The sequence below is a fragment of the Papio anubis genome, chromosome 7 (genome assembly GCF_008728515.1).
Source record: "Papio anubis isolate 15944 chromosome 7, Panubis1.0, whole genome shotgun sequence".
Classification (NCBI taxonomy): domain Eukaryota; kingdom Metazoa; phylum Chordata; class Mammalia; order Primates; family Cercopithecidae; genus Papio; species Papio anubis.
In genome coordinates, this window is record NC_044982.1 from 69220224 (window position 1) to 69246982 (window position 26759).

General features: G+C 35.9%; 1 protein-coding gene across 4 annotated transcripts in view; it reads right to left on the reverse strand.

Moving 5' to 3' along the window:
• MIPOL1 (mirror-image polydactyly 1) overlaps window positions 1-26759 on the reverse strand; it is a 384568-nt gene that overhangs the window by 265407 nt on the left and 92402 nt on the right. For all 4 annotated transcript variants that reach the window (XR_649664.4, XM_031668175.1, XM_009211427.3 and 1 more), the window contains 2 exons: window positions 11983-12016; window positions 11553-11723 (listed from right to left, as the gene is read on the reverse strand). Coding sequence is in view for 3 of the 4 variants with exons in the window: in XM_031668175.1 (XP_031524035.1) it covers window positions 11553-11723; window positions 11983-12016 (205 nt within the window). In the remaining variant the exon portion in view is untranslated. The remainder of the gene's footprint in view (window positions 1-11552; window positions 11724-11982; window positions 12017-26759) is intronic.

Below are 26759 nucleotides of genomic sequence, written 5' to 3' on the forward strand. Positions count from 1 at the left end.
CCTGGAGTACTAGCAGTGTTCCATACCTTGATCTGGATGCTGCTTACAAGGGAACACACATATATAAAAATTCATCAAATCCTTCACTTGAGATTACTTCACTTCAAGTTATACCTTAATTTACAAAAATACAAGCTTCCATAGCTTTCATATCTATTCCTCTCCTTATTTTTCTTGTTTAGAACCTCTTCATCTCTTGCCTCAATTATAATAGGTTCCCATTATCATTGGTCTCCTCAGACTTATATTTATATCAAGGCACTTGATAAAGTCTTGCCCAGAAATCCTCCTCAGGAGTAGCACTTTCTGCATTATAAGAAAACTCAAAAACTGCAAGTTTCACATTGCCTAGAGAATTAAGTCTACATTTCTTAGCATTTTACCCGCCTAAAGTCCCCAAATGAAATTTCAAATAACATTTCTAGGTATAACTTTTCTAAGAAGGCTATTCAGAAATATGTTTATTTTTAAACGTTTATATTCTTTGGTCCATCTTTTTCATTCCTAGGAATTTTCCTTGAGGAAAAAAACATGGATATACATAAAAACTTAGTTACAAAAATGTTACCATTCTCAAAACTCTCAATGGCAGGTGAGTTAAACAAATCTTAACACGTCCACATTATCAAAGCATGAGGCCAGGTGCAGTGACTCATGCCTGTAATCTCAGCACTTTGGAAGGCAGAAGCAGGTAGATCGCTTGAGCCCAGGAGCTCAAGACCAGCCTGGGCAACATGGTGAAACCCCATTTCTACAAAAAATACAAAAAAAAAAAAATTAGTCTGGCATCGTAGTGTGTGTATGTTGCCCCAGCTCCTTAGAGGCTGAGGTTAGAGGATCACCTGAGCCTGGGACGTCAAGGCTGCAGTGAGCTGAACCAGAGCCATGATCACACCACTGTATTCCAGCCTGGGTAACAGAGTGAGACTCTGTCTTAAATAAATAAATAAATAAATTGAAGTAAAATTATGAGAATATCTAACAAAATGTCAAATTAATGTGAAAAATCAGGCTACAAAGTAGTATATACAATATAATATGCATTGAAAAAAGACAATCTACATATAACTTTCTAGGAAGTGAGTCTGGGGGCAATTTTTTCCTTCTTTTTGCTTATCTGTACTTTCCAAAGTTACATATACTTTCAAAAAGTTGTAAAAATTTCACAATAAGAAAAAAGTAATTACAATAGATGAACCATCAACAATATATTTTAGCAAGATTGACTGAAAAACATGCATAAGCAAATAATTGTATGATAGACAGGAAAGCAAATTAACAAACTGACAAGGGAAAAAATTAATGAAAATCTTACAGTCACTATAATTAAGAATACCAAATATGTTTCCTACTTTTCCTGAAAAATGAAATTCTACATGTTATGCTTTATTTTCCTTTTGAGTATAATCTTTTTGTCAAATTTCTAATATTTTAAATTTATTATTTTGTATCTATTATATGCTAAACACTATGCTAATTATAAGAAGCACAAAGTGAAGACAACACTAAAAAAGGAGAGATTAAGACATTAGGATATTTGATTATTTCCTCTGCTAAAGTGAAAAGATAACCTTGAAGGTTACATCATTGGCCAGGATTCTAGGTATGCTCATCAAGTGGGTTTGTTAGCTTATGCTGCACTCCCTAATCTCAATCTGCTTTATCACAGTGACTGCTGGTCATGCAGATGCCAAGTGAGAAATTCATAACCAGGCCAGGAAAGTTCTAGCACCCATTTCTGAATCTTGAAATATGTGTCATTATACTATCTTCTCAGACCTTAATTTCTATACTTGTTACAATAAGGAGGAAATTCTTTGCAAGTTTTAAATTATTCATACTTTTCCTTAGATATGCTTCTTCTCTTTAACCACTTCTGAATCTGGCTTACAGACTGTGTGATAAAGTATGTATCATTTAGGGTTTTTTCCTATACATCCATATAAAAATTACACAGAAAAATATCTGGAAATCACTAACCCTAATAATTGAAATACATTCAAAATCTTTATTTCTAGTGCCTTTTTCTCTTGACTGCAAATCACTATAGCACAATTACTTAACAAACCAAGAATTCCAACACATGGATTTACCAGTTTTTTACTATCCGGGACCTTGCCTTCTGTGATACCACACTCTCCTCAGTTTCTTTCTACGTGCCTCATCACTCCTCTTCCTCTTTACATAAGGGAGAGTCCATGGTGAGGGAGAGTCTGGGGTTCATTGCTGTAATAACTCTGGTCCCTCACCCATTAAAATCTCAATCTTAGTTAAAATCAAATATCTACTACACCACACTCAAGATGCTAAAAGAAATCACACAACTTCCCTGACACGCTTTTAAAAATTTAACTACCCTAATTCTTAAATGTGTATTCAGCTCTGTCTGGCAATCTTACATTTCTCTAGTTACGTTCATTTACATACAAACAATGACAACGATTCCAAACTGTCTCTATATTATAAATCTTCAGCACCATCCACTAATCCACTGAAAATCTAAATTAATCTAACATTTTAATAGAGAGGGACACTGCACCCCCAACTTTCCTTTACTAAATTTATCAACTTGCCAGCGTCTGTATCTATCCAAGTTCTTTGCATACATCTGTTAGAATGAAAGTAGTTTCCCTGTTCCTAACAAAAGCCAATTCTTACACTTATGTTCTAGAACCTATTTCCTCTCAATTTACTCATTTACTCCAGGACTTGGTTCTTTTTATTTATATATTTATTTATTTATTTATTTTTATTTATTTTTTAGATGGAGTCTTGCTCTGTCTCCCAGGCTGGAGTGCAATGGCACAATCTCGGCTCACTGCAACCTCCACCACCCGGGTTCAAGCGATTCTCCTACCTCAGCCTCCCAAGTAGCTAGGATTACAGGCGCCTGCCACCGCGCCCAGCTAATTTTTGTATTTTTCAGTAGAGACAAGGTTTCACCATGTTGGCCAGGCTGGCCTCAAACTCCTGAACTCAGGTCATCCACCCTGTTAATAATTGCACAGGCTGCAATTATCTTTTTTATCCCTGAAAACATCACTTTTTTCTTGGTTCATTTTTATCACTACAACAACCACATGTGCTAGAGTATCCCATTAAAAAAAGAAAGGAAAAAAACAAAAAAAACTCCCAAGATACCATAAGCCCTCTCTCCATCAAATGCCAATTTTTCCATCTACATTACAAGAGGGGGGGAAAAAAAGTTGTATTCACTATCTGCATCTCCTCTATTTGCATTCTCCCCTCAAACACTCCAAGGTGGCCTCTGTCCTGGACAGAACTCCTGTCAAAGCCTTCAACATCATCCACGTGATCAAATCTATCTTCACTTTGCTTGAACCCACACCATTCAAGGGAACTGACTATGCTCATCTTTTAGAAACAATTTCTGGCTAGGCACGGTGGCTCACGCCTGTAATCCCAGCAGTTTGGGAGGCCAAGGCAGGTGGATCACCTGAGGTCAGGAGTTCAAGACTAGCCTGGCCAACATGGTGAGACCTCGTCTCTACTAAAGGTACAAAAAAATAATTAGCCAGGCATGGTGGTGCACGCCTGTAATCCCAGCTACTTGAGAGGCTGAGACAAGAGAATTGCTTGAACCCAGGAGGTGGAGATTGCAGTGAGTTCATATTGCGCCACTGCATGCTAGCTTGGGCAACAGAGCAAGATTCGGTCTCAAAAAAATAATAATAATAAATAAATAGAAACAATTTCCCCTCTTGCCTTCCCTGACACCACACTCATTTCAGTGTCCGTCCACCTCATTCAACATTCTTTTCCAATCTCCTCTCCTGGCTCCTCCTCTTTTGCCCAACTGCTAAATGTTGACATACCACACAACTTGGTCTTGGCCCCTCTTCTCTTTGGTGAGCTTTCCCTAACTTCATCTAGTCCCACAGTTTTACTTATCCATATCCCAATGGCTTCAATAACCAAGTAACTGCTCAAAATTCCCCCTGAATTTTTAAGAATAATTTCAAATATACCATATCCAAAAGAGAATGTAATATGCTGTAATATGTCTCCAAATATGTTGATCTCACCCCAAAGAAACTTCCCCATCACAACAGATGGAGCCAACACAGTGTTCAAGTCCAAATACAGAAGTCAGCCTTAATTCTTTCTGCTCCTTTATGTCCAAATCCAATTTGTCTTCGAGGCCTACTTATTGTACTTTTAAAATATTTCCCAAACCTGTCTACTTTCTTGATTAACACTTGTTCCTCTGAACCACCATCAGTTTCATCTTTTGCTTAGACTATTTCAACAGCTTTTGTCTTTCAGTCCCTTCTGCATTTAGATGCAATATCTGCTTCTGACCATTATCTGAAGACCATATGGACTTGTCTGCTGCCTATGTCTTCTGCCTTATCACTTGTAACTATCTTCCTTGCTCACTGTACCTCAATCAAATGGAAGCTTGGCATATTTGCACTGATTCCTTAAACATCTAAGTTTGTTCACTCTCTCAGGGCACTGTTGATCTCTTCTTTTCTGGTGGAATGCTCTTTCCATAGCTCTCTGCACAGCTGGATACTTCTCTTCCTCAAGTCTTCAAGTCTTAGAGCAACAATTCATCTTGAAAACTAGGCCTGCCTTGATCACCCTATTTAAAGTGACAATCCCACCCGCAGCTGCCGTCACCATACATTTACCTATTTTCATCACACCACTGAAAGGACTTTATTTGTTTGTTCACTATCTACATCTGCATATGAAAATGTAAGTTCCATAAGAGTAGGAACATTTTATATCTGGATTATTGCTGAGTTCCCAACACACAGCACATAACAGGTACTCAATAAAATGTGAATGAATGAATAATATTTCACTAAATTCTTTTAGTTTCATGTATCTTGAAATATCTAAAATAGCTAAGTTCAATAATTCCACAAACATAATAAGTAACTTCACATCCAAGGGACTGTAATTGACACAAATAAATAAACAGTTTCTATCTTCATGCAAGTGCATGCTAGTAGGAAAGCCAGGCATAAAATCAATTAACTGTAATACAGTGTGATAAGGCCTGTAACAGGATACAAGGTAAAATATGGGCACAAATGACATAGCTATCAATATTGATTCATGTGAGTGATCTTTACAGAAGAGATGATATTTAAAATGTCTTTGAAGTATAATGCAGACAAGTGAGCAACAAGTAGAGAGGAAGTATGTTCTAGTAAGAGGGAAAAACAGGCTTAAAGGCAGAAAGAGTCAAAAAGAATAGACTAATGCACTTTCCATGCATTCTTCAGCAGTTTCCTAGAATTTTCTTCATTGCATCACTAGATTGGATTCATGTCTTCTTCTTCATGTCTTCTTGTTACTTAGTTTACTCCTTCAGCTTGGTGCTTGGTATAGGTTTGTAGCCTATATTGGTAAAGGAATCTGAACAGTGAAATGTTTAGCTGAATTTCTTTAATTACCCCTTGATTCTTCCATGGGTTTTCTATCAATGTTGAACATGAAGGATCTCTGGATCTGTACTTTTCATTATAATATTTGTTAAAAAAAAAAAGAGGCACTAAATTATCACAAAAAGTGTGCTCATTATATTTCATCTAAAGGAGCAATATAAATATCTTAGAAATATTTTCGACAATAAAAACAGGAAATAAGAGTATAGAAATTAATAATAAATTTAGATATATGGAATGACTCATTTCTAGAAAATAGTGATGAGTGCAGATTCTCCGTATGGTGTCCCAGAAAACAGAAATGTATGATCACTGATTTGGCCTTGACAGACAGGCAAGAAGAAACTAACATCTAGAAGACACAAAAGTAGAAGGAAACCCAAGGAAAGGTTGAAGGATACAAAGATGTTTAACCTGAAAAGCAGAAACAGTGCTAGTTTCTGCTTTGCCTTGCTGTGCTTTGCTCCTAAAAGTTTTTAGCATGTATGCACCTTTTCTTATAGTTTCTGAACTAATTATAATCAAGCCTGGCAATATAATCAAAGCTCCATTCTCATCAGTTGATGCCAATGAAATTCATCCAAGAGTCATAGCATATTTTCCATTACTCCTATAATAGATTGCAAACATGTACGTTCATATAGAATTTACCACTTTCTTCCTTTATCCCTGCTGTACTCTAAGTCTCTATGACAAGACTTTTGCCTTCTGTTTTGAGTGGTCCACTTGGTTAAAGTCCATAAAGTCCATATAGTTACCCCCATTCTCTTTTTTTTTTTTTTTTTTTGAGACAGAGTCTCGCTCTGTCCCCCAGGCTGGAGTGCAGTGGCCGGATCTTAGCTCACTGCAAGCTCTGCCTCCCGGGTTTAGGCCATTCTCCTGCCTCAGCCTCCCGAGTAGCTGGGACTACAGGCGCCCGCCACCTCGCCCGGCTAGTTTTTTGTATTTTTTAGTAGAGACGGGGATTCACCACGTTAGCCAGGGTGGTCTCGATCTCCTGACCTTGTGATCTGCCCGTCTCGGCCTCCCAAAGTGCTGGGATTACAGGCTTGAGCCACCGCGCCCGGCCTAGTTACCCCCATTCTCATACCTGACTTATTCAGGTCCCAGGGGTTGGGCCCCTCACTTAGGTACCAGCAAGGGTCCAATCAATGAAGAGCTCTACAATATTATCTTACTAACTACAAATACCAATAAGACCCAAAGCCTCCAGGTGCCAGGCCTTGCCCATTTATGTATACCCTTATAAGGAAAACATACCCTTAGAGCTAGCCTAATTTTGCCAGAATATCTAGAATAATTACTTTAATTAATGTATCTCCCAATAAAGTCAGCCCTCAAAGCTAATAAAGCACCAATCCTGGTTAGTTCAATAATTTTCTGTTGCTTACTGATGTGTGACCTGGGTCCAATTGTGCTTCTAGGCCTAGCCCTCATGACTTAAGACATTACTGATAAATATTTGAATATATTTGATGCAATATGATTTATTTATCAAATGTTCTGAGACCTATTCTAATACCAATGGCTAGATATTAACAGAAGATGGATATTTGACTAAATTAAAAATTAGTGACAGATCAGATCCTTGATTTAGTGAACAATTTAACTAGATGACTCCTAAGGTCCTATGAAATTTAAAATTCTATAATTCTATAAAAATCTTTGCAATTAAAATTCTAAATTTTTTGTTTGGATAGAATAATAATCTGAAAGATCCCAGAAAAGAATAGTGAAGAAACGGAATTTTACAGCTTTATCTTCTGATTCCAGATATTTCTACAATTTGAATAAAATAGGGAAGTGTGAACTGGCCAAAAAAATGATAAAGAAAGAATAGAGGACTGGTTGGTAATATAATTCCTTGATCAAACAATTGCTAATTATAATTTTTAAATTAATGCTATGAAAGACCTTAAGGCTTTTGGCTCTCAGTTTGAGATAGAAGAGAAATGAAAAAACAATTTGGGATAAATGAGAGTATAACAATTTATCTGAAAAAGGTAACATTTTTAACTAGGCCAGTTAAAGTAAATAAATGATTTTGACTTGATTTGAAAAATAAAGTAAGATATCAAGTGTATCAAAGTCAACAAATTATCACTGAATCAGAAATTTTTAATACCTATATGGAATGTGACTAAAGTTTTCCTAGCACTATACAGAAGACATAATTAGAAAATGTCTGATGCTAAATAATAGCTTTAAAATTAAGGCTGGGCACAGTGGCTCACAACTGTAATCCCAGCACTTTGGGAGGTTGAGGTGGGTGTATCATTTGAGGTCAGAAGTTCTAGACCACCTTGGCCAACATGATGAAACCCTGTCTCTACTAAAAAAGTACAAAAAATTAGTCAGGTGTGGTGGCGCCTGCTTGTAATACCAGCTACTTGTGAGGCTGAGGCAAGAAAATCGCTTGAACTCAGGAGGCAGAGGTTGCAGTGAGCCAAGATGGTGCCACTGCACTCTAGCCTTGATGACAGAGTGACAATCCATTCTCAAAGTAAGTAAAAAATTAATTTGATTAAATTAAATTAAGGCAAAATCCCTGTGGTATTCTTTCCCAAAACTCAAAATTTCACTTTAATCATGAGAAAAACAAACCCAAATTCAGAGATATTCTATAAAATATGTGAGAGGTAGTCTTCAAAATTATTGAGGTTATGGAGGAAAAAAAAAAAAAGGAAAGATGAATAGGCTGTCACCAACCAGAGGAGACTGGAAGAACGTGACAATTAAATGCAATATGCTACCCTGGATTGAATTATGAAACATAAGAAGGACACTAATGAAAACTGGTGAATTCTGAATAATTCACTAGATGAATAACATCTAGAGTTGAATTGATACTAATGTACCAGTTGTTGGTTTCCTAACTTTCACGAACACATCACAATGATTTAAGATAATAAAATTAGGGAAAACCAAAACTGGATAATATATGGGAGCTGTCTATATTGTACTATTTTTGAAACTTTTCTGTAATCTAAAACTATTCCAACAAGTTTATTTTTTAAAAATCAAAGTTAAGAAAAGTTTCCATTCAGAAATATAAGACAATAATTTAAAAGTATAAGTATATAATGACTGTAACATAAAAATTAAAATGAGTATTTATTGAGCCATAAGGCTTGCAAATAAGCAAGTTAAAATAACTACACAACTCCTTTCTCATAAAATATAACCATAAATATAGTGCAGTGGTATTTATACATGACAACTTGTCAGCAAATATTACCAAATGTTAACTTCTTATTTATTTATCCTTTTATACCATGAAAGTCAGTGGAGGGAGAAAAGATAGGAAGAGGGAATGAGTGGCAGTGAATTTAATTATGCTCTATGTGCTTATTTTTAGTTAACTTACTTCCATGTCTAGACAGCATGGAATCACTTGTGGTGAACCAATGCTTCATTCAAGAACAAGAAAAGCCAGATTTAATACAAAAATCATCTGCCTAAAGGTATCAGAGGGCTGTTGCTGCAATAATGGCTTGAGTGTCTAAGATTCTAAAGAGGAATTAACTGGAGAGGAATCATTGGAGGATATGCAGTTATTTTTTCCCCCTGAAAGTGTCATATTCTAGGTATTGGGAAAACACTAAGAAATCAGGCTTTAACTAGGCAAAGAACTCCTGCTGGAAGACAGAGAAACCACCTAAGCTTTTGACAGCTATTCAGAGCTGAGGTGACAAAATGGAGATTTGAGACTTGTTTCTGAACCAAATCATTTGCCAAATTCCAAACTTCTACAGGTCTTTAAGTTAAAAAGCTAAGCCCCCAAACCTCTGAAAAAATAGTGGAGTTTTCCACAGTCTACCAGTGCTGAGGAAACAAACACACACTAGAATACAGGATCATCCAGTAGTCAGGCCCTTGTAAATACTCAGCTCTCAGTTTGGGAGGCCTCATCCAAAATAGAGGGGTAAACCACAACTAGGCCAAGACTTACCAAAACTTCCACTCAGCCTCCATGGGAGATGGTAAGGCATTTTGGATAGCAATGGAAATGAACTAATATGAAACATTTTACGAAGTAGGAGAGAAAAGGAAAAAGTGGTTAAGCGATCACCTTGTGAAGGCCAGAAAAGATGTGAACTAGTACGGAAATAGAGAGATTGTCTTTAAATAGAAGCATGTAGTTAGAAAAAAGTAAGGTAGAAAAGGCGGAGCACATGGGTGCAAATGCAGGCAGGCTGGTAGATGAAATGGCTGTGGGCATGCAGAAGTTATCTTTTTAACTGGGAGGAGAGGTTAGATAACTAAGGAGAAAGAAGAGATAAAACAGTCCTCTAGAGGGAAGAGTGAATAGACAAGCAAAAAGCAAGAAGTTGCCAGGCAACACTAAGAACCTAACTGAATATATTAATAGTTGGTCATGGATTTAAGGTAAGTGCAGTCAGTAAATCTGTGTGATTTTTCTCCTGCCTTATAAAGCTGTGAAGATACAAAACAGATAGAAAGATTCATTTAACTAGGTTTTGATTTTGCTGGGTGAGTAGGACAAACGAAGAGGGCCAAGAGAAATGAGGTTACATTATATGCAAGTTGGCTAGATGTGTGTGTGTGTTGGGGTGGGAGAGTAAGGACATAAGGGGTTTGAGGGATAGAAGAGAGTTAGTAAGATTGATAGAAGTAAGTTGAGGCCAGGCACAGTGGCTCAACATATCTGTAATCCCAGCATTTTCGGAGGCCGAGGTGGGCGGATCACTTGAGGTCAGCAGTTCAAGACCAGCCTGGCCAGCATGGCAAAACCCTGTCTCTACACGAAATACCAAAAAATTAGCTGGGCGTCATGGCGCACACCTGTAGTCCCAGCTGCTCAGGAGGCTAAGACAGGAGAAGCACTTGAACCTGGGAGGCAGAGACTGCAGTGAGCCAAGATGACACCACTGCACTCCAGCCTGGGTGACAGAGCGAGACTCTGTCAAAAAAAAAAAAAAAAAAAGCTGGAGTCAGAGTTCTAGCATGAGTGAGCTAGAAAGAGAGCAGAAAGTGGGAAGCTTGACATTGACACTCAGAATGACCAGGAACAGAGTATGACCACAGAGTAGATAGCAGATATAGTGCACAGCACACAATGACTAAAGTAGAGAAATTTAGGAAATAAGAGGCTGCAATTTTTGAAAGGATTAACTACATAGGAATTTACATCACCAAGAATTATGACAGGAGTAGGATGAAGAAAGAGACATTGGAATAGACCCAAAAATCTTAACAAAACAAGGGAAGTGATATAGAAGTGCGTACATGACTACAACAATAGTGTATACTGGGTGCTAGAGTCTGATGCATGAGTTTCAAAGCTGGAGGTGTTTAGGGAGTGAAAAAGGCATAGATCTGAAAACACTAACAAGGCCAGGTGTGGTGGCTCATGCCTGTAATCCCAATACTTTGGGAGGTCGAGGCAGGAGGATCACTTGAGGCCAGGAGTTCAAGAGCAGCCTGGGAAACAAGGTGATACCAAATCTACACACACACACACACACACACACACACACACACACACACAAATAAATAAATAAATACATACATACATACATAAATACAATAACGAGAAACAAGCCTCCAAGTCCGGTGGTATAATTGATACGAGAGAGAGCACAGTCACTAGTTGAAAGGACTGCATTGGAAGCAGTGGCCTGAGGGAGGTAATCAGGTTTCAGGAAAAGCAGGAAAGTGTAAGTAGCATTCAGAAAAAAATACATGAATAATTTTGATCCATTAATCAAGATTTACTAAAAGGTACTGAATTAGGCATTGGGAATAAAACAGTAATACAGACATAGTCTTCAGAAAACTGCAACTTAAGTAAGAAGTCCCATATAAAAGTGATTAATTGAAAAAATATAACTAAATTTCTATAACAAGTTAGCCTGTTACAAAGCAAGTTTAATTTTATTAAGAAATGAGACTGCATTAAATTTTATTTAAAATGAGGTCTCATATTTAGAACAGTAGTAAAATAAAATACATAATTATTTTAATATAGCTAGTCATTATGGTATTAATTATGTGCTAAAAACTAACGTGAATTAAGAATATCTGGGCCACAGTCATTTTTTAATGGTTAAAAAAAGAGAGAGGAAAATGGTAAGTATATGCTTTTACAGATACATGCAGAGTTACCTTAGACAAGGCAGCATCCCGTTCTTCTATTAGTGCACTCATTTCTTCTGCAGTTATTCTCATTTTACATTCCTTGGTCTTGTAGATTCTATCCACAATTATAGCTCCATTCTTCTGAATAGCTATCCCTGTGTCTGCATTGTTTATTCTGTTCAGTAATTCCTGTAATGTCTACCAACACCATTATATGTTAGTCAGACATGAAGTTTTAATATATTTTATTTAATATAGGGTTTTAATTAATAGGCACATGTGAATTGTAAATTGACTGAGTGAAGTTATTGAATTTTCATATTGCAGCAAAGATGTACATTATTAGTGTGTCAATTCTTCTTTTTCCCACATCTTAGTTCTTGAAACCCACTCAATTGAACTTAAGCCTCTAAGATATAAGACTGACATCAAGAAATCTCCTCAGAGAATGGCTTACCATGTCATTTTCTTCAGGGTTAATATTTTCTAGCCTAGAAAAAAGGGACACAGAAAGCCTGATCAGTAGCATTTCCTTAGTGCAGCAAAATGAGTTCGCTTTTTAAATCTTTAGAACCTCAAGTAATTTCATTCGACTAGTCTTTAGAGTCAACCATGACACTGAACATATTAAAGTGCCACCTGCTTGACTCCATCTTTCAATAATGCTCCATATCTTCTGCACTGACTTCAGACTGTTAAGTTATTAATGTTTACTGCTATATATGACTACAAGGATCAATTGTTCATATGTGCTTAGATGAAGAAAGTTCCCCAGTGATAAAAGCACTCATTCTCATCATTATATTTATTCCTGGACTTTCCATTTTTATCAGAAACTGTATTTCCTCTCTTTTTTTGGACACCATCATAAGTAAAACAAGGCAAGTATTTTTATTACAAAGTTTAACTATGTTCCCTCAAAAGCAATAACAAATAATTACACTAAATTTGAAGTAAAAACCTCTTGCTGTTACCTAGTTGTTATTATAAAACAAACGTATAGGAATGCTGACCAAAATTGTACCAAGTTTTTAGATGACTAATGTTATTTTCTTCTTCATAATGTATGTAGAATTATTCAACATAAAGACAAAAAATACAAATGGGCTCCCCTCAGAAATGCATTTTGTCTTTTAGGAGTCATAGTGGCTACTGAAATGTTTATTGATGTTGAGAAATTGAAGAAATGCAGTAAAGGTAAAGAAAGCAGTTTTAAATTACATAGAAAATGTCTATAATATAATTTAGACAACCATTCCAAGTACGTAAATTAAAAGAACATTTGTAGTATGCATTAGTGAAAAGGTACAGATTCTAGAAAGGATCTCAATTATTTTAAAATTACATTTAAAAGTTTAGATATCCAAGTTTCTGTTTTCTCAAGTTTTCCTCTGTTTCTGTGTTCCTATGATTTAACATTTACCATAAAAGAGGATACTGGCCAAAGATAATAGAAGACACCTAATAAATATACCACAAAATGGTTCCAAACTTCACAACTGGATAAAATTGCTACACTCATGGAAAAGTAGTACTTTTAGAACTTAGTATTTTAACGGAAAAAAATATATACACAAATATTAAAGAGCTATTTCTAGACATATTTAAATAGTATAAGTTAACAGGAATGTATAGTAATTTTAAGTTATATATAATTCAATGTATCTGAAACTACTAACGTCCACTTAGGGTTGCATTTCAAGAAGGGCAACTACTTTCATCTTTTATCTTTTTTTGTTCAAAATAAATGAACAATTTTCAATGATGTTGCCTAACAAAAGTTTGTTCTATAAGAATTGTGAAGATAAATTGTGAAACTTCTTTTCATCTCAATTGAAAAACCTAACAGAAAATTGTAAGATAATAAAATTCTTACATTTATTTATTATCATAGTGAAAATATTTGAAAAAAAATGAGTGGCATTTAACCAGCAGTAATTGGTTGGCTAAATACAATTTTTAAGGAAGTTACATGTGGTGAGAAATATTTATCTTATATTATCTTTTATTGTCATTCTTTTTAGGTAAAATCAAAGTAACATCTAATTATGACAGCTACCCAATAAAATCCAATTAAAATGCTTACAAACTTCACAATTACCTTCTTAAACTTGATAATTTAAAATGTGAACAGATACATGACAATTAAACATTGAGACTGCTAGATTCCTCTGGAACCTTTGCAACAACAAAAGACATTTAGTTACCAAGGTTATAAATCTCTATTTTTAGTTTCAAAGAATTTTATATGACCAGGAAGGAAATAACAGTAAGTTACCTAGTCTGTGTATTCCAAATAATCAACATACACAAAAAAATGTATGGAAGTTCTATGTAATATTTATAGGTTGTCTTCAGGCATTGCAAAGTAAAGCATTACTTTAAGGAGAGGAAGATGAAGAGTTCAAATGTTTTAAATTAACAGCTTTCAATAAGAAAGGTTTAAGATCATTGTATTTAGTCTAATATTAAAATTCCCTACTAATTTAAATATTTTTTTAAAATCAGAATCAAAAGTTCTTATCAAGGGCTATTCCAGATGCCTGGTACATGAGTTTAGTATTTAGACCTTAAATAATTTGTGTGATTGCTGCTAAAAGCACACAATATATACTGACTTGTCATTTTGCTGATAAATAAATTCAAATTATGTTTTTGGTAAGGCTACTGTACTAGGTCTGACACACAGGACGTAAGTGAGCTAAGTGAGTCACTTAGTATTTGGATCTCAACCTTGCTTTGTTATTATTCTTTATAATTGATGTAAGTATAGTGATAAATGGCCAGCAAAAGAAAAATATAACTTTAGTCAAAATGAAAAAATTATTACTTCGAGATTTGAAAATTTGCATAGATGCAAGTAACTTTCAACACAAACATGAGTCTGGAAAGAGAAAAAGTCAATACTTGTATTTCTCTACTTGTATTTCTTTAAAAGTTTCAGGAAATATCACAGATATCACAGATTTATCAAAGAAGATTATGTCATAATGTAGTCTCAACTAGATTATACAGAGTAGGGATCAGCCAAGTTTTTCTGCAAATGGCCAAATAGTAATTATTTTAGGCTTTACCATACGCTCTCTATCATAGCTATGAAATTCTGCCTCTGTAGTACAAAAGCAGCCATACACAATAAGTGATCAAGTATAGTTGTATGCCAATAAACCTTTATTTACAAAACAGGTGGCAGGCCGAATTTCAACATAAGTTCTTACTTTGCAAATCCTTGATATAGAGTGTTGGAAAATGAGACTAGATCTTTGATGTTAATGCACTGTAAGTGCCAATTTAAAATATTTGACATAATTTTCTAAGCTAGATCATTCAATATCTAAAGATTAAGAATCAACAAAAATAATTTTCAGAAAATGAAAATCAGGTCTACAATAAGTATATCTCATACTGTGTCACTTGAAACAACACAAAACTTAGAAAACTTGTCTTTTCAGAAAAGAGGTGATTTGAAGCAGCTATACATGGCTTTAATTTTCTGTTTAAAAAGACTTTGGGGAAGGTACTAAGGTTTACTAGTGGTATGTACAACACATAACACTTTACTGATTTAAATAAAGACTTAAAATAATAGTTGGTGTTATATGAAATATATCTGATGAACTATAAATTATATCTCATTAATATGAGGTTTACAATTAGACAAAAGAATTTCAACCTTTTGTAAACTTTAAATTATGCCTGCAACAGTCTAACTTGACACAGTCATGATAATTAGTAAGAATTTTGCTGAAGTAAATGTCTATGGGCTCAAGTTTCAATTGATTTCCTATATCATGCAAATTCTGACTGACATCCTTGCACTCTAAGTGAAAAGATCCATGCGTGAAATGTCGCATTTCTTGATTTATCCCTAAATCAATCAATATCACCTTTTTCTTTTCTGAAACTATAGTCATTCACCTTGTTCAATCCTAAGATGCCAAACGTTGACCTCAAATGATAAACAAATTTCAAATTTTTCTGAAAATTATAATTTGTTTGTTTTTATTCTAATCAGAAAATTCTGATTTGTTTGCTTTTATTCTCTCTCATTTTCTACACACCACCACACTTAACATGTTTAAAAAGTACCAACAATAGCAAAGAGACTGAAAAAAAAGGTATCATGATCTGAAAAGCTGAAGTATACAAATGCAAACATGTATAAGAGTATGTATATTTAGGTAATTTTAACTTGAATTCTTTTTTATTTTTTTCCCTAGTTTTCGATAAAAGCCAAAAAAGAAACAGAAAAAACATTAATGATCCAAGGGGTAAAGGAAAGCAGAGAGAGGCAGAATAAGACAAAGCAGACACTGTAACAGAGATACAACGTAGATCAGAAGTAGCAAAGCACATGAGAGAAAAAAGACAACAAAGAATCTGAAGATTATAGGAAGCAAGAAATTAGGAATTTTTTTTAAAAAGATGTGAACAATTTATATAATTTTATCATACACTAGATGCCCCCAAATATACCTTTCAGTCAAGCAAAACCAGTTATGTATTGGTCCTGTTATCAAGATGTAGTCTAAAACACACTCTTGACGGTTCAGAACCTATAGATTCAGCAGAAGAGAAAAGAACCTCACCAAACCATCTGATACTATGCTGACATAATATTCTTTGTTGCTGTTGTTTTTCTTGCTTGGTATGTGTGGCCTTCCCTGACTCTTCTCCCTCCCTGAACTCCTAGACTCTGATACAGAAGGAGTCCCTCTTATAAGCTGTTTCTAGAAACCAAAAATTTCTTCAAATTAACTGTTAATTAATTGTTTTAAGTATTTATATGATTACTTACTTACTTAAGTCAATTTGACCATAATGCTGTGTCCCCAGCAACTAGCACTGTACCTGACACAGTACAGTCAATAGTTACTGAATGAATGAATTAATTAAAAGAAAAGGCTGAAATTGAATGCATTCCTTTTCTCCCATTCCCATTCTTCCCTTAATACTAATGATCTAAAAGACAAAATGAAAAAGATTCTGTCTCAAGGAACACTAATTTCAATATACTTTAATAAAAACTGTTAACAAATATATGTATAAATTAAAGTAGATATGCAATGAAGGGTAAAAAATAGGAAAGAATGATAGGCTCAATTTAAATATTTTAGTTAAAGAGACAGAATAAACCAAATAAGAGATCAGTTTAATAGCAGTTCTGAGGAAGAAGCTTTGGCTTGGATATGTAGGAAGATGGTTGTAACACTGATCAGGATAAGGGATTAAGGAGGAGGATCAGGTTTTAAGAATGAATTAATAAGTTTCATTTTGGATAGGCTAAGTTTGAGTTGCCTGTGTAAATCTGAGGTAGACATTCTGACAATGTGTAATTGACTGACTGTGAGTCTTTGGCCAAGTAGTCTAGCCCTCTAAGCTTTTCATCTATAAAACATGAATATACCTATTTCCAAAGAGTTGTGACATTTTATGAAAAACTGATTTGTTGTCTTTTGGAGGTCAATTTGATTTTTGAAAAGCATAAAAAACTTTTTAGAAGCAAATCTCATGAATAAAATCAGTGATTGATTTATATAACGAAATTTATTAACATAAATTGCATGTAAATATAGCATACCACTGTTTGGTACGTGATAAAATGAACATTATAGTACCTGCAAATCTCCAAAGAAGAGTTCTAAAGTTTTAATGACTATACTACTGAAATTTTGTTAAAAGGGTTTCTAGAATAGCCAAAACAATTCTATAATAAAAGAGCAAAGTTGAAAGACTCCACCTGATTTCAAGACTCACTATCAAGATTATGTGATATTGACAAAGGGATCAACATATAGGTTAATGGACCAGAACAGTAAATTCAGAAATTAACCCACAGATAAAGAGTCAACTAATTTTTGACAGAGATGCAAAGGAAATTTAATGTAGAAATGACAGACTTTTCAACAAATGGTGGTAGAATATAAGAATGTCCATAAGCAAAAGAAAAAAAAATTAATGTTATCAAAATTTAAGTGTTACCAAAATTTAAAACTTGTGTTCTGCCAAACACACTAAGAGACTCAGAAAAAACAAGACATTGACTAGAAGAAAATATTTGCAAGCCACATATCTGATAAAGGACTTATATCCAGAATATAAACAACTATTTTAAATAATAAGAAAAAAAAATCCAATTTGAAAAGCTATCCAAATACCTGAACACTTTACCAAAGAAGATATGCAGATGGAAAATAAACATTTAAAAAGATGCTCAATATCATCTGTCATCAGGGAAATGCAAATAAAAATACTAAGATACTACTACACACCTGTTAGAATGGCTAACATCCAAAATAAGAAACAAAACAAAACAAAAACAATAGTTTCAAATGCTTGGAAGGAGATACAGCAACAGGAACTCTGATTCGTTGCTAGTATAGCCACTCTGGAAAAGAATTTGGCAGTTTCTCGTAAAATTAACATGGATTTAACTTATGATTCAGCAGTATTGCTACTGGGTTTACTCAACTGATTTGAAAACGTATGTCCAGACAAAAACCTGTATATGAATACTTAGAGCAACTTTACTCAAAATCACCAAAAATAGAAGTAACCAAGATATCCTTTATACAAAGGAATGAATCAAAAACTGTGATACTTCCATACAATGGAATACTATTCAACAAGAAAAAAAGAACATAATATAAATTAATGCATTAACATGAATGCATTTTGCTAACTGAAAGAAGCCAGTTTGAAAAGTCTACATATTGTATGATTCCATTAACATGACATTCTAAAAAAGGAAAGACTGTCAGGAGAAGAAAGCAGGTCAGTAGTTGCCACAGAGTTGGGAAGGGAGGAAGATTTGAGTAGAAGCAGCAGTGGGGATTTTAAAGTGGCAGAACTAATTTGGATACATGACACTACACATTTGTCAAAACCCACAGATATTTACAGTACATAGTGAACCTTAATGTATGCATACAAAGAAACCAACTAGGAGATCAAAGGACACTAGGATAGAATGCAGACTACGATAAATAACTCTAATTACATTAAAAAAAAAATGGCCTAAACTCACTTAAAGAGGTGGGGCGGAGGAAGGAGCCAATTTAAGTAATTTTGGAAAATGGTGTCTTGAAACTATGAAACTAAACACTAAAAGAAGTATACATAGTACATTCTCATTGCTAAAGTTAATTCTCATGGAGGTATATGTTAATGACTCAGAAAGAGTTATAATGTATACTGGGTTTCAACAAATAAGTAAATAGATGGTGGTTACTGGGGGCCAGTTTTGTCACCACTGGGTGGAGTAATTTACAGATGAACAAAAGGGGAAGGCTATAATAAACAGTATGGTAATGGATTAGACTTAAGAACATCAGTGTGAACTTATGTTCAGCTTGATATAGATACAAATCGATAGGTGTATAAATAAGAGATATGTGTGTGTATACATCAGTTAGTGTATATATACACGTGTGTGTGTGTGTGTGTGTATCCTACTCTGCGGAAATGGTCTAGAAGCAGTCATACTCCCACAACAAAGGGCACACCTCACACCCAGATCTTGGTTTCTAATACTATTTTCTAATAAAAGGATCTAGAGTTCCTTGGAGGAATGACTGAATCTACTGGAGGGGCACAGCTCTATACATCCTTACATAAGGTGACCCTGGAGCTTTCTGTCATGCCAAAAAGAAAATGTTCAAAAATCAGAAGAGACCAGATGTAGTGGCTCTTGCCTGTAATTCCAGAACTTTGGAAGGCTGAGGCAGAGTATCATTTGAGCCCAGGATCTTGAGACTAGCCTAGGCAATACAGTGAGACTCTGTTTCTAAAATAATTTCTAAAAATTAGCCAGGCATTAGCCAAGTGAGCGCCTGCAGTCCCAGTTACTGGGGAGGCTGAGGTGGGAGGATTGCTTGAGCCCAAGAGGTCAAGGCTGCAGTGAGCTGTAATCATGCCACTGCACTCCAGCCTGGACAACAAAGCAAGACCCTGTCTCAAAACAAAAACAAATAAATGACAGAAAGGAATGGGGACACGTCAAAGAAATATAGGAGCTAACCTGAAAGAGCTTCCAATCCACAAAGGTAGAACATTTCAAGCAACAACATATATAACATAGTATTAGATTACAATCCAAAGTATTAAATGAACACCTATGAATCCATACTGACACAAATGGCTGAATAAATAAATAAATGGGAAAAGAGACAAATCTCCTGTATTAAAGTGTTACATATAATTTATGTAAATATTCTCCCCTGCACGAGGTGGAGCTCAACAACCTCCCATCTTCATTCTTTAGTATGGACTGTATTTAGTGATGTGCTTCCAAAGAGTAGAGTATGAACAAAGGAATGGAGGTAAGTAACTTTACAGTGGAGAAACTTAGCAAACCATACCTTGGCCATCAAGGTTAATATTACTGGTAGTAAATCCAATCAGTAGAATATAGCCTTGAAATGATATGAAGAAAATGGCACTCACTTCTGTAGTCTTCATCCTAAAAACTCATAACCCCAACATAACCATGAGAAAAACCCAAATTGAGAAACACTCTGTGTAAAATACCTTGATCAATATGCCTCAAAACTATCAAGGTCTTAAAACACAAGAAAAGTTAGAGAAAAATGTCACAGCCCAGGACGGGCTAGGGACATATACAAACTAAATCCAATCCTGGTTAGGATCCTAGATCATAAAAAGGATATTTGAGAAAAATTAGTGAAATCTAAAAAAAGTATAGAGTTCACTTAATGGTTATGTAACAATACTGAATTCTCCCCTGTGACAAAAGTACCGTGGTAATGTAAGATGTTAACAATAAGAGAAAATGGGTGAGGATTATGCCGCAACTATCTGTATGATCTTCACAACTGTTCTAGATATCTAAAACTACTCTACAGTTTTTAAAAAATCTTTAAAAACTTGGAATTCCAAGTAAAGATGGCACAGTGAAATCTGAACACCCAAGTCTACTTATCCCATCATATACCTACATGAATAGAATATGCAAATTAACCAAATGGTAAAGAAAGTAGGCTGTCATGTAGTAATTGTTTTAAATAGGGAGGGAGTGCAGGGTGCAGAGATGATTATTTTGGCTAGATTACCTATGAAACAGGTGTTGGGAAGACAGTGAGCTAACAAAACAGAAATTTTCACTGATACCACACAGCTTAGAAATAATCTGAGAATGAGTTGAGTAGACAGCCCAGAGAAAACTAACAAAAATTTTTCATGAAGAAAAGCCTGTATTACCTAAGAATCTATATAGAGGAAGCAAGAATCAAGGCTGGCCATGTTTTACTACAATAGTGAAACAAATAAAAGCCCAAAAGCAATATCCCCATGAAATTAGGATACATATAGAGAGACCAGATAGCATGAACCCTTAATGTACGGCACCAAACAAAATCCCATAAGCAGAGGACAGAACCTCCCACAAAAGGAGCATACAGTCCCAGAGAGGTCTTACCAAACTCCATTCCCATCCCATTGCCCTAGGGTTATATAGAAAGGTAGCAAAAGCAATGCCTTGCCAAGAAATGGCAGCTCAAAGAAGGCAAACAGGCCTAAAAATAAAATGTTCAGGAGGCTGAGCATGGTGGCTAACACCTGTAATGCCAGCACTTTGGGAGGCCGAGGCGGGCAGATCACCTGAGGTCAGGAGTTCGAGACCAGCCTGGTCAACATGGCAAAACCCGTCTCTACTAAAAGTACAAAAATTAGCCGGGGGGGTGGCAGGTGCCTATAATCCCAGCAACTCAGGAGACTGAGGCAGGAGAATAATAGCTTGAACCCGGGAGGTGGAGGTTGCAGTCAGTCAAGATCATGCCACTGCACTCCAGCCTGGGCGACAAAAGTGAGGCGTGAGACTCCTTCTCAAACAAACAAACAAAAAAAAAAAGAAAGTTTATTAAGGAAAATTCACTCGTACCATTATGTTCTGCTAAAAGTTTTTAACAAAATTGCCTATTTCAAATATGAGCAAGATGCAAAGAAATGATATGGCAACTGTGAATACACCACGAATACAACACAAAACATGCAAAACAAATTAGTTCGTAATAAAACGAGAAAACATAAACCAAGGTGCTATGATTTGAATGTTTGTCCTCTCCAAAACTCATATTAAAATTTAATTGTCAGCCGGGCGTGGTGGCTCACGCCTGTAATCCCAGCACTTTGGGAGGCTGAGGCGGGCGGATCACGAGATCCAGATATAGAGACCATTCTGGCTAACACAAGGAAACCCCATCTCTACTAAAAATACAAAAAATTAGCTGGGCGTGGTGGTAGGCGCTTATAGTCCCAGCTACTTGGGAGGTTGAGGCAGGAGAATGGCATGAACCCGGGAGGCAGAGCTTGCAGGGAGCTGAGAGGCGGAGCTTGCAGGGAGCCAAGATAGCACCACTGCACTCCAGCCTGGGAGACAGAGCGAGACTCTGTCTATAAATAAATAAATAAATGCCATGGTAACAGTATTAAGAAGTAAGACCTCTGAGAGGTGATTAGGCCACTAGGCTCCTCTCTTATGGGATGAATTAATGTCATTATAGAAGGGCAAGTTTAGCTCCCTTTTGCCTGTTTTTGCCCTTCTGCTTTCCACCATGTGATGACTCGGCAAAAAGGCCCTTGAAAGTTGCCAGCACCTTGATCTTGAATTTCAAGCCTCCAGAACTGTGAGCCAATAAATTTCTGTTCATTATAAATTACCTAGTCTCAGGTATTCTATTATTGAGGCAGCATGAATGAAATAAGACACAAGGGAAAGAAGAAAATTTTCCTACCCATGGTTGGCATTTTATAAAGAAAAAGAAAAGAAAATCATTTCAATAAAAGAGAAGGGGCTAAAACAATAAAGTGAAAAGAGAAATATAAAACTTAAGGAAATAAATTGAGAATCAAAAATAAACAAATAAATAAAAATTACATATATTAATTAGAAAGACCATGGAAAGGAACAATGACAATTGGGATTACTAACATAAAGGAAAGATTTGTAATCATCACAGTGAATGCAAAAGCAGATTAAAATATTAATCATTATTGAATAGATAACATATAAGGACAAAAATGTCCCATATAAGTGTATCTGGAGTCTCTAAAGTAGAAAACCTAAAATCCAAAACATTTGTAGACCTAAAATTCTCATGAGCCAGTTGTGATGGCTCACAGCTATAATCCCATCACCTTGGGAGGCCAAGGAGGGAGGACTGCTTGAAGCCAGGAGTTTGAGACCAGCCTGGGCAACATAGCAGGACCCTATCTCTACAAAAAAACTTATTTAGAAAGTAAAATTTCCACGAAATAATAGCATGGAACCATAAAAAAGCACAAGATCATGTCCTTCACAGGAACATGGACAGAGCTGGAGGCCATTATTCTTAGCAAACTAATGCCAGAACAGAAAACCAAATACCACATGTTATCACTTATAAGTGGGAACTAAATTATGAGAACACATGGACACATAGAGTGGAACAACAGACCCTGGGGCCTATTGGAGCATGGAGGATGGGAGGAAGTAGAGGATCAGGAAAAAAAACTAATGGATACTAGGCTTAATACTGGGGTGATGAAATAATCTGTACAAAACAACCCCAAAACCCAAGTTTACTTATATAGTAAACCTGCAAAATGCACCCCTGAACTTAAAATAAAAGTTAAATTTTTTTAAAAAGGTAAAATTTCCATGAAATAAAGGAAGAATCAAATAATCCTTTGAAAAGCATGCTGTGGTCCCCAAAACCTTATTAAAGAATGATGAACACAATCGCCCTGATTCAGCCCTACTTTAAGAATAAAGGATGAATCCTTCAGGTATCTGACCAAAAAAAAGGCAGACACACACACACACACACACACACACACACACACACACACACAGCCAGGCATGGTGGCTCATGCCTGTAATCCCAGCACTTTGGGAGGCTGAGGTGGGTGGATCATTTGAAGTCAGGAGTTCCAGACCAGCCTGGCCAACATGGTAAAACCCCATCTCCACCAAAAATACAGAAATTAGCCAGGTGTGGTGGCGCTCACCTGTAGTCCCTGTTGCTTGGGAGGCTGAGGTGGGAAAATAGTTTGGATCCCAGAGGCGGAGGTTGTGGTGAGCTGAGATCACATCACTGCTCTCCAGCTTGGGTGACAGAGCAAGACTCTGTCTCAAAAAACAAACAACAAACAAACAAAACCCACACACACAAAGGGATCGGGAATCTGATTGATCTCAAGACTTCTTTTCAGGCAAACAATAACAGAAGACAAGAGAGTAACATTTTTACAATGTTTAGAATAAAAGGATACTTGACTCAAGAATTATATTCATAAAAAAACTTGAATACAAGGATAACACACAGCCAATCTGAAGCATGTTAAATCAGAGAATAAGGTATTTATGAGCTCTTACTTTGAAAGTGAAATTCATTCACCTGCTGTGATATTGTGAAATAAATATTTGGTCATCATTCCACTCCCCCACTCCTTTCCTCACCTACAGGCAATCTCCAAAGTGATGTCTTTTTGTATGCTAATGATTAACTGATAGCTGGCAGCCCTTAGATACCTTCTGGATGGAGGCTGGTCATGAGGAAGGCTGTAGGATTAAAAGGTTGTGACTCTGAGCTTCAACCCCCAACCTCTGCAGAGGGGCCTGGCAGTTAAGTTGATCACCAATGGCCAGTGGTTTAATCAATCATGCCTATGTAATGAAGTCTCCATAAAAGACCCAGATGGACAGGATTCCTAGAGCATCCTAATAGCTGAACATGTGGAGGTTCCTGGAGGGTGGTGTACCCAAGGAGGGCATGGAAGCTCTGCACCTCTTCCCCCATACCTTGACCTATGCATCTCTTCATCTGTATCCTTTGTCATATCCTTTATGATAAATGTAAGTTTTCCTTGAGTTCTGTGAGCTGCTCTAACAAATTAATCGAACCCAAAGAGGGAACTGTATGAACCCTCACTTGAAGCTGGTCAGTCAGAAGTTTCAGAGGCCTGGACTTAACGATTTTTGTCTGAAGCAGGGCCAGTCTTGTGGGACTGAGCCCTCAACCTATGGGATCTGATGCTTTCTCCAGGTAGATAGTGTCAGAATTTAATTGGAGGACACCCAGCTGGTGTCTACTGCAGAACTGATTACTTACTTGGTGTGTGGGGAAAATAACTACACATTTGGTCAAAAAAGGCTTCTGTGTTGACTGTTGTGTTGAATAAGAGAAAAGAAAAAAGTACGTTGAGTTTGTGTTTTTGTTTCCACTGACGCACCCATTGGTTCCTCACAATAAAAAACTCAGGGATAAAAATGCTATCTATGATAAAACTTCCAGCAATGATTATTCAATCCTTTTAAAGTTAAGATTAAACAACAGGGCACACTTTGGCTATAAAAACTAACATGGCTGTAGAAATGAATACAACTTTTACAGATTTTTTAATGTGAAATTCTTAATGAAAAAAGGGGAGTTTTAAAGTGCTTCTTTCATTCTTTCATATGAGAAAAGAACTTTTATCTGAGGAATGCAAGCCCTTTTAATTATCAGGCCCAGAAAGAATGAAAATGAGACTGCAATCATGTCCTACTTGCCACCCTCTGAGCTATGTATTTATCTTTTTTTTTTTTTCTTGAGACAAGATCTTGCTCTGTCACCCAGGTTGGAGTGCATAGGTTCACTGCAGCCTCCATCTCTGGGGCTCAAGCGATCCTCCCACCTCAGCCTATAAAGTAGCTGGGACTACAGGCATTTATCACCATGTCAAGCTAAATTTTTTAAATAATTTTTTTTTTGTAGAAACTGAGGCAGGCAGATTGCTTGAGTCCAGGAGTTCGAGACCAGCCTGGGCAACATGGCGAAACCACGGCTCTATTCAATTTTTAAAAATAAATATATATTAAATAAAAGAAAAGAAAAAAATTTGATGACTCCAACACCTTTTTTTCAGTCTCATTTGTTATTAGAAGAGTGTTTAGAAAATAAATATAGTTTGTTGAGAGAAAATATTGCATGAAGTTCAAAATTTTCTTCAATTTCACTTCAATTGACTATTACTCTTAAATTCAAGTTAACAGTTACATAGCACCCACTATGAGCCACGTACTTTTCAATATTCAGTGATTTGGCTAGGTGCAATGGCTCATGCCTGTAATCTCAGGGTTTTGGAAGGCCAAGGTGAGAGGATCGCTTGAGGCCCAGAGTTTGAAAACAGCCTGGGCCACACAGTGTGACCCCATCTCTACAAAAAACTTTATAAATTAGCCAAGCATGGTGGCATGTGCCTGAAGTCCCTGTAGTCATAGCTCCTTGGGAGGCTGAGGTAGGAGGATCACTTAAGCCCACTTCAAGTCTGCAATGAGCTCTGATTACACCACTGCACTCCAGCCTGTGTGATGTAGCAAGACTCTGTCTCTAAACAAACAACCAACCCATACATATATATATATATTTTTTTAATTATATATATCAAATATTTTACATATATACATATATAGTCAACAAGTAATTTAGTCCTTATGACAACCTGTATAAGTCCTCATAACCTGCACTATTATATACATTTTGTAGACCAAAAAACTGAGCCTTATAGACTTTGAGTAATTTGTCCATCGCTATACAGCAAGGAAGCAGCAGAACCAATATTCAAAGATAGATTGGGTTCAGAATCTGTGCTCTTAGTCTCTACATTACACTGCTTCTCAAATACAACAACATGTAGAGAATGAATTGATTTTTATCCAATTAAATCTATAGCTACCTCCAATCAACCCCAAGCCATCTATCCTTCTAGGTAATGATATTTAAGTATATAAGAGAAAATGTTTGAAATAATGTTTCCCTATGGATAAAGATGGTTATTTTGGAATAGGCATTGTGGAATTTAGGTGAATGTTTTTGTTTCTTTATTTGTTTTTTTTTTTTCAACAAGTTTAATGGTCTACAATGAGCCTATCAATCTTCAAAAAAATGAAATCATTAATCTAAACAAAAAACAAATATTACCTAATCACAAGTTGAACACATATTATTAATTATTTGTGGCTTTTTGTCTCCCCAGTGAACCATGTTTTAATTAGCACTTTACTCCGTTCCTCCAAGAGCCTACTACAACACGGGACAAAGTAAACATGCCATAAGTATGCTGATTGATCCTTAAATATTAGATTACTGGATTCTATCTATCTGTACAGGTAACATATTTCCAGATGTTCTAGGGCCTTTCCACTAAAGCATATTCCTTAGACTACCATCATGTGTAACATCTGGGAGCTTGTTA